This window comes from Hemicordylus capensis, chromosome 8 (genome assembly GCF_027244095.1).
Source record: "Hemicordylus capensis ecotype Gifberg chromosome 8, rHemCap1.1.pri, whole genome shotgun sequence".
NCBI classification, from domain to species: domain Eukaryota; kingdom Metazoa; phylum Chordata; class Lepidosauria; order Squamata; family Cordylidae; genus Hemicordylus; species Hemicordylus capensis.
In genome coordinates this window covers 23,225,667-23,234,897 of record NC_069664.1, presented here as the reverse complement: position 1 = coordinate 23,234,897, position 9,231 = coordinate 23,225,667, and the positions used below count along the sequence as shown (strand labels likewise).

The window sequence follows — 9,231 nt, the reverse complement described above, 5'->3', positions numbered from 1 at the left end:
TCTGGTCCCAACCTTTATCCTTATCTCACCTCGAATGAGGATGCGGCCTTAAAGAGCTCTTTTGCATAGTGCTGTTCCTCTCAACAGTAAGGCTTATGTAGGAGATGCTCCCCACTTCACAAAGCTGTAAGTGCAACAATGCCATCATCTATTTTCCATCTCGGGCGGGTGGGGGGGGGGTGCACTTTGCCAAAAGCCAGTACGAGCATTCATCCCCTGAAATGGTACAGACAGTCAAAATTTGTGACACTGACCATGGACGGAAATCTACCGCAAATAAAATAAACTTTGGCTTCCCAACCAGTGTTCCCTGTAACAGAGATTCTCAGATATTGCTGACTACAACTCACATAATCCCCAGCCAAAGGCCATTGCAGTGGAGGATGCTGGGAGTTGTAGTCAACAACATCTGGGGATCTCTGTTACAGGGAACACTGTTCCCAACTCATCTGTTGCCACTGATACAACAGCCAGTAATGGACGCATTGAAAGCCACTGGACATAGTAAAACATCACTGAGCTTTTTATTGGTTTTCTAGGGCAAAGAAATCACCCCTCTTGAGTAGAGGGAACACAGTCCAAGAGCGGTGGGTTTAAGCTCAGTGTGCTACTCTGATTTGAATAGGTTTCTTTGAAACTTGCGGGGGTTCCGAGACTGCTCCCTTTATACTCTCCAGAACTGAGTACCGGGGCAGTGCAGATGGCATGTAAACAGTTCACAGGCTTCCAAAAATAAACACAATAATAATTTAACTGCTTCTTCACTGCTTCACAGCTTCACTGTCCCATCTGTCCCGCACACAGAGTGGGAAATAAGAGTTTGCAATTGCTCCCTCCTTCCAGGCAATTGGCTCTTTTCCTTTCTTTCCCAAACTGGTATATTCCCTCCTTCCATGGCTGTTTAGAAAAAGAAAGCCAACTGAAATGGAACCAGCTACCGAGGCAAACCACACGATACTCGTTTTTATAATGGCAGGAATTGGAAATGTACACGAGATGTATTCGGCAAGGAGGTACATCTTTAGCAAACCTTTTCCCTTCCTTCACAGTTGAACTCAACACTTTAAATCCATTCACAAATGAAAAACAAGGCTCCTCAGGAATGACCAAAAAATAAAAAAATAAATCATAGAAGCTTAGATTCCATTTTCTTTCTCCATTCTTTGTTCAAGGGCTCCAAAAGATGGTGGCATCCCAAAAGGGCTTGTGAGTGTCTCTTTTTAGGTGTCATTTAGACTTGAAATTCTGTAAAGCATCAGTAAGAGATGCAGAACTTCAAGATGTACAATGAAAAACAACTCTTGGTGCCCGACACATTAAGGACTCTGCCTTTAAGTCAGCTGATCCAACTGGGTTTCTTCATTCAGCTGCCACAAAAGAAATTCATGGCTTTTCAATGTGTGCATCACTGCTTTCGTCACCATTGGTAGTTGTCGTAATGATGTATTGTGTCGTTTGCTGCTGACTGGCTGTTTGTGATTCCAAGGAGTCAGAATGTGGTGATGGTTGAGGCAAGCCCACTTCTACAGCACTGGAAAGTGATAGGTTTGGCTTTACATCCAGTTCAGGTTGACCTTCAGCTATTACATAATGTGTCTGCAGTGGGGGGAAAGAAACCCACATTAACCTTTCTATTATTCATACTTTTCTCTCACATTTTCAACAAAGGTTTTCTTTCTCAACTCATGTTACGTATACATAAAACAAGTAAATTAATTCAATGAAAGTAGTAGCTTTGATGCATTCTCCATTTTGCTATAACCTATATATTGGGCAGCAGCAATAGAGAAAGATGCTGAAAGGCATCATCTCATACTGCGCAGGAGAAGGCAATGGTCAACCCCTCCTGTATTCTACCAAAGACAACCACAGGGCTCTGCGGGCACCAGGAGTCGAAATCGACTTGACGGCACACTTTACCTTTATACCTGGTTTAGGGCAGAAGGTCCTATACTGGTAGTTCTTGCTTAAATGCTTCTTGAGCTATACAATGAGTGTATCTGAATGAAAGACTAAAGACATGTAAAATAAACTACGGATTTTTGGAACATCTCTGCATTCTATTAACCAGACAATTTCTAAGTATCCTCTCTAACAAATCATTTGTATTTAGAAATCCACTCATAGGAACATAGGAAGCTGCCTTATACTGAGACCATTAGTCCATCTAGCTCAGTATTATTTACACAGACTGGCAGCGGCTTCTTCAAGCTGCAGGCAGGAGTCTCAGCCCTACCTTGGAGATGCCAGCTTGGAACCTTCTGCATGCAAGCACGCAGGTGCTCTTCCCAGGAAGGCCCCACCTCCTAAAAGGAATAGCTTCCAGTGCTCACACATATAGTCTCCCATTCAAAATGCAAAGGAGGGAGAGTAACTGGCCCTATCCACCCCCAGCACAGTACCTCCAGTGACTGTTGCTGGTGTCTATCTGATGTTTCTTTTTAGATTGTGAGCCCTTTGGGGACAGGGATCCATCTTATTTATTTGTTATTTCTCTGTGTAAACCACCCTGAGCCATTTTTGGAAGGGCGGAATAGAAATAGAATTAATAAAAAATAAATATCTCAGCTACACACTCTCAGTAATCTTAGGGAGGAAGATCAATGCTATGTTCTCAGCTTGTTTCCTTTCAGAATACTTCATAAATCAGTGTACAGGCAGGGGTGCTTAACCCTTCCTTTGCCTGACAATTCTGCCCTGCAGATATCTCCCACTCCCAGTAACTGACATATGCAAGCCCAGATGAAGGAAAATTGGCCATGCAGAAGTGAATCAGTGGGTGTGGAGGCAGCAGAATACCCTTTGCTCTCATACACTGATTCCCCTGTGCAAGTGTCCCCTGCCCTGATACTGAGGCCATTCACATGATCATAGGAGGGTGGTTTGAGTGGGGAGGGTTCCTACCCCATTTGCAACAGTCAAGCAGAGCCTCTGTTTGATTCTGCAAACCCTGCACTCAGACGAACACAGCAGCCGCATTTCCAGCATGGAAATAGGGAGCTGCATCTTCCAAGGATCAAAGGAGGTATCCCAGAATGCCTTCTGCTCCCAGTAGAGAGGCAGCCCTCACTGCACCTTCAACTCTCCTCTGCTTGGCCCCTCTAGCTGCAGCACTCTCTGACAAACATGGCCGTGGGCTGCCAGGGACTGCTGGAAATTGTGATTTCACCCTATGATCAAACTCCGAGGTAGGACAGCTGCTATTTTTGTCTTACCTCAGTAAACATCAAGGTACAAAAGCCAGGCTAAAAAGTTTGAATGAGCTTGGAAGGCGGGATTCACAAGGGTTCTCACAAGCAGTAATAGCTGGGTTTACAGCCTCCTACCCTCTAATTTATGGTCACGTGAATGGGCTCATTGTCCCCACCAGTGTTCCCTCTAAAGCATACACACACAAGTGTGTGCACAAGTTTTTTTATGTCCACTCAGTTAATTTTTGATCCTGCTCACACTGAATCAGGAAGGCCCTACTCTGAATGCACGTGTGCACACACTGGCTTGATAATGCCACCCAGAACAAAACTCATTTGGCACACAGATTTAAAAAAATAGGATGACACTGGTCCCCGCAAAAACATATTTAGGAATGTGTACTTAGTTCTGCCCTTTGGTAAGCCACACTCATTCCTAACATCTGTAATATAGAGGTAGTAATACTAGAGCACACAGACCAAGTCCTCATTATTACCAGTACAGGGTGCTTTACACCTATACTATCTCAGTCATGATATTATAATCTAAGCCCCTGCCTGATGTTGCCATCTTTCTTCTTACCTGGGCGACTGTTTTCACTTGCCCTGTGTTCACTGTAGTGACAGGAGTACCTACAGATGTTTCTGCAATCACATATTGACCTTGTGGAATAGTCATCATCTGAATCTCAGAGGCTAGGAGACAAAATTTAGAAAAATAGTACATATGAAATAGTCATCAACATGGAAGATGATCAGAGGCCAAAGTAAGGCTTAAGGTTCAAAGGCAGCCTATATTGCAGTCTATTCTTTTTTTTTTAAAGATGGGACCAAACTGGTCAAGTTCCATCATAAAAGTCATTATGCCATTTTACAAAACAAAGCTGCTCACTGGGTTCTAAAAATCCTATCAGCTTGGGATTCTCTTTAAAACAAACAAAAAGCAGCTCCATCCCACAAAACTATAACCCAGCAAATTCAAAGGGCCAGGTTCTGAGGGTAAGATTACCATACAGGCTGTTGTTTAAAGTGGTCTACAGGTCCAGTAAGTCAAAAGTGCATGCTTTTGTGTACATACTTTCCCCACTATTATGGCACTTAAAATGAACTGAGCTGGAAAAGAGAAAGCTTGAACAGCGTATTAAGAAGCCTTACAGTAATTGTTCCTCATCAACGGCCTTCACAATCTCCTCTCTCAGTTGCAGAACGGAAACTGTGAATGAAGTAAAGGCACTTTCGCTGTGCCTCAGAGGGCATAGCTATGACGGTCTTTCCCCATATATTTGATACGTACAATAGTTTCGGAAGGAGTTCCACGTGCCAGGGATATAAGTTTGCTGGACTGAGGAGCCTTGCTGCTGCGTTTGGAGAGTTTGGCTTTGTGAGGAAGTGGTTGCCTGCATCTGGGAAGGGCTAAGCTCCTGCTGAGACTGCTGAGAAGAAGGGCTTAAGGGCTGACTTCCCACCTAGAATAACACCAAGGGAAGGCAATTATAGGCAGCACATGTCTTCCAAGAACTTAGAGCAGGGGTTCCCATTCTGTGGCCCTCCAGATATTGCTGAACTAACATTTCACAATAACTAACAATTTATTTGTGGCTGGGGGTGATGGGAGTTGTAGTTCAGCAATATCTGGAGGGCCACAGGTGGGGACCCCTGACTTAGAGAAAAGTTGTACAGTCTCGATTTGAAAGGCTCCATACTAACCATCTTGATCAGTGAGGGCGGGGGGGGGGGCATAATACAAGTCTTCAGCGACTAATGTAGCAGTGTGTACCTATAGCAAGCGTGCTCACTATGGAAACCTGCTTTTACAAAACCAAACGAGTACCTTTTCCCCATAAAGAGTAACTGCTGAAGCGAGTTTCAAGTGGAGCTCAAAAACACTTCCTTTTGTTCTTAATGTTTTTGTACGTTGAACTAATGAACATGCTGAATTTGTTATAAAGCAGAAAACAGCCATAAAGTACTTTTTTAAAAAATCTATTTGTTCTGGCAACAGCTTCGAGGATAAGCAACTAGTGCTAAAAGCCCTCCGATGAGTTTCTGGCCAAGCAGGAACTTGAACCCAGGATTCCCAGATCTATTGCGGCACGCTGACCACTAAAAATGCAGAGACCACATCACGCAATCTCAGAAATATTGAAAGTGGACTTGTTTTGCAAGCTACACTCTAAGATTGCTTTTGCTGCCTTAGACCATGTTAATATCTGAGGAGGAGGAGGAGAGCCTGTCTTGTGGCAGCAAGTGAACTGTCCCCTTTGCTAAGCAGGGTCTGCCCTGCATTGAATGGGAGACTACCAGTGTTCCCTCTAACAGGGATTCCCAGATGTTTATTTATTTTTTATTATTATGTATTTAAAATATTTATACCCCGCCCTTCCAGTGCACTAATGCTCGGGGTGGCTCACAACAATAAGATAGACACAGATATTCCCAGATGTTGTTGACTACAACTCCCATAATCCCGAGCCAAAGGCCATTGCAACTGGGAATGCTGGGAGTTGTAGTCAACAACATCTGGGAATCCCTGGTGGAGGGAACACTGGAGACTGCATGTGTCAGCACTGTAAGATATCCCCCACAGGGGATGGAGCTACACTGGGAAGAGCACCTGCAGGCTTGCATGATGAAGCTTCCATGTTCCCTCCCTGGCATCTCCAGATAGGGCTGGGAATGACTCCTGTCAATAACTTGGAGAAGCCGCTGCCAGTCAGGGTAGACATTACTGAGCTAGATGGACCAGTGGCCGGACTCAGTAGAAGGCAGCTTCCTATGTTGCTGAGCAAAGCAAGTGAACACGTGTTTTCTTAATATGAATGCATGAGTTACCTGTGAGGACGACTGGACTGCAGGAGTGGATTCTGCAACCTGGATGTGCTGCACTTGGATAGCATGCTGGGTGTATGCCTGAGGATCATGCAGCTGCCCAACGTCCACTGTGGAATGCTGGGACTGGTGAGGTGAGGTAGCCTGGAAGCAAAAACATAAAACACAAATCTGTCTTGTTAGCCAAATGTCCTGTGCCCGTGTTTCGCACAAATTCCAGAGCACTTGGGCTAGGATCTCAGTTCCCGGGTTAGGGAGCTGCATAGTTTCAGCTCGCCTGTGACTCCATCCCACACTGTTCTGCTAATTTATGATGTTCAAAAAAACAAGTGGAATTGCAGGGGAGGAACGTAGTGGGGACACAACGGTCTGGTTCTCTCCTTGTCATCCTGCCCCATCTTGCCAAAGAAAGACAAGCCTTGCCGAATAAGACCAATCAGGTTCCGTATGCCATTTCCAGCAGGAGTCAACAAGGGCTCATAGCCCAGTGCTTTGTATGCAGGAGATCCCAAATTCAGTTCTTGGCATCTCCAGAATTTCAGAGAGCAGGGCTGGAGAAGATCTCCTCTTCCCAAGGCCTTGGAGAACTTCAGCCTGTTAAGAGCAGACAGAACTAAGCTGGATGGACCAATGGTCTGACTAGGCAGATTCATATTCCTATCTTAGAGGCTCACAAACAGCCCAAGAATTCTGGAGGCTGAGGCAGTAAGTTAAATTGCAGCAAAGTTCAAATAAAAGCCAAACATAATTTACAGTTTGCTGCCTTGTACCTCCCTGGCCTCCCACCTGAAGCAGACTATCTTGTCTCATGGAGGGGCCAGCTCTACGCTTATTGATGTCTCATTCTTACATTATAGGAATGTGTGGGATAGAGCCACTGGGGAGAAGGAATTATGCCACTTCTGTAATGTAAACATCTTGGTAGAACCTCTGGATGTTGACATGTTATGAATAGCAAGTGATATCGAGTCATCTCTGGTATAATAGGGAAAGGCTGTTGATTCAAAAACACGGCTAAAAAGAAACAAACAACCCACAGAAGAAATTTCCCAGCCGCAGAAATTAATTATCCTGAATGTATTCATATATTCAAGAGCTTCTCATGTTCTAACATCATGATTAGATGTAGAATCTTATACCAGGGGACAGAAAACATTTCTAAAATCTTACTTGCTAAACAAAGGCTAATTAATTGTAGCAATTTAACGAGGAATAACCACAAAGGAAATGCAACACTGTAAGGGGCTGGTCTCAACAACTGCTTGGACTGCCTACGCCGGGCTTTCTTGATTTTGTTGTTGCAAAAAATAGCACCTTGTGCTATCGACTTGTGCGTCTTAAACAGACATTTTGTCTTCATGGTGTCTTTTTGACCGAGAGGGTATGAGACAGAGGCATAGCAGCTGAGGTTTCTATGGGAGCAGGGGACTCAAAGGCCAGCCCAATGGATCTCACCTGAGCCACTTGGACGACCTGCAACTGTATGTGTTGAGACTGCTGCAAACCGGCTGTGGACTGAGACACGGGGATGTACTGGATTCGTGGGTAATCGCCCTGCGGGGTCCGGTAGTCAGTTGTCAGTGTCTGTGACAATTCTGTCATCGCTTGGGTCAGCAGATCTGTCGTCTGAAGGAGAGAAAGACAGGCAGCACCCTATCAATGTTTTGTTTGTTCAGTTCCGATTGCTTGGCGGGGGGGGCATTTCTTGTTCTGATTTTGGTCGGGTTTACTGTGCTTATTCAGCTTATACTGTATTGTATTTTGGTTATTGCTTTTATTTGTACGTTCAAAACAACAACAACAACAACAGGTCCGTAATTTGGTTTGTTCTGAAGATACAAAGGGTAGAAATTAAATAATTTACTTAAATAATTATTTGCATACATTAAATCAATAAAATAAATATTTAATTTCAGAGAATTCTGGAGCATATTCTAGGATGCATGCTTCGGTTGGTACTGGGCACCCGAGAGATCTTTTGAGCCTCTTGCTTAAGATTTGAGCAAGCAGAGGGGGCACCTTGGAACATACCTGGATAGGGCTGCCATTTTAAAAAACCCAAAGAGCCCAACACGCTGTAAGGCACCAGTGGTCTCCAGCAGGAACCCAGGTGCTTTACTTCCTGCACCACCAAGACATCTCCCAGGTTGAAGGAGTGATTGACCTTCCGCCTGGGAGACTGGTGAGGTGAGGGAGCCTGGAAGCAAAAACATAAAACACAACTCTGTCCTGTAAGCCAAATGTACTGTGGCTGGGTTTAGCACACATTCCGGAGCACTTGGACTAGGATCTCCATTCCCGTCTTAGGGAGTGGCATCGTTTCAGCTCTTCTGTGCTGCTTGTCAGCCAGGTGATGGCTGCAGATAGTACTGCAGCTCTTCAGCCCAGGTGACCGAAGGAATCAATGGGAGCCTTGCTTCCATCCTCAGTCTGAGCTTCTCAACTTCCCTCCTTGCCTGATATTTGACACCAGCCAGTCTCAACCACACCTCTTGCTGTTGGCTTTCTTTGATCCTCACCTATCCGTACCATATCCCCAACTTCAGCCTCTTTCAGAGCTTGGCCAGGGCTCAGAAATCTAGGAAGTGAAGCTTTTCCCAGCCTAGAGGTAAAGTGCTGGGAAAAGCTTCACTGGCTTAATTTGCATAAATCAGGCTATTGTTAGAGGCACAGAAGCAGAACCCGTTCAGGACTTGTAATAGATAGTCTTCTAGCCTTTTCCAGAGGCTCTGCATAACACCTCTATCTATTTAGATGAACCACCTACACGCTCCTGCATTCTTACCACGACGGTCTCCCCAGCACTGCTGTCTGCAGTTAAAACTGCGGGGGCAGTACTGATGACAGCTGTTGTCAGTGGCACGTGTATCGTATTCGTGGGGATCTGAGCAAACTCTGGGTGTTTCTTGCGAATATGTTGCACCATCTTGGTCTGTGGAGAGGTGGGAAGGGGATAGTTACAGGACGGCAAGGAGATCGGCATCGATCGTAGGACATGAATCATTCAGGCCAACAGAACATAAGCAATTCCATTTGCCCGAGGGCTGTGTACCAAGCTCCCAACAATACAATGTTTCCACCAGCAGCAAGACACCGCAGTCCAAAAGCAGATGGCCGAGACTGCCTTGATGCTAAGTTTTTGCCTTTCACCCTGAGCAGCAGATTGTGTTCCTGTGGATGCTTTGAAAATTCCTTTTGCAAGGTCTGAGCC

General features: G+C 45.0%; 1 protein-coding gene across 6 annotated transcripts in view; it reads right to left on the bottom strand.

Annotated features, from left to right (window-relative positions):
• Window positions 1-500: 500 nt before the first annotated feature.
• PRDM10 (PR/SET domain 10) overlaps window positions 501-9,231 on the bottom strand; it is a 70,692-nt gene continuing 61,961 nt past the window's right edge. For all 6 annotated transcript variants that reach the window (XM_053269319.1, XM_053269315.1, XM_053269318.1 and 3 more), the window contains 6 exons: window positions 8,806-8,952; window positions 7,476-7,646; window positions 6,024-6,164; window positions 4,486-4,657; window positions 3,775-3,887; window positions 501-1,596 (listed from right to left, as the gene is read on the bottom strand). In XM_053269319.1, the coding sequence (XP_053125294.1) occupies window positions 1,384-1,596; window positions 3,775-3,887; window positions 4,486-4,657; window positions 6,024-6,164; window positions 7,476-7,646; window positions 8,806-8,952 (957 nt within the window). In that variant the 3' untranslated portion in view covers window positions 501-1,383. The remainder of the gene's footprint in view (window positions 1,597-3,774; window positions 3,888-4,485; window positions 4,658-6,023; window positions 6,165-7,475; window positions 7,647-8,805; window positions 8,953-9,231) is intronic.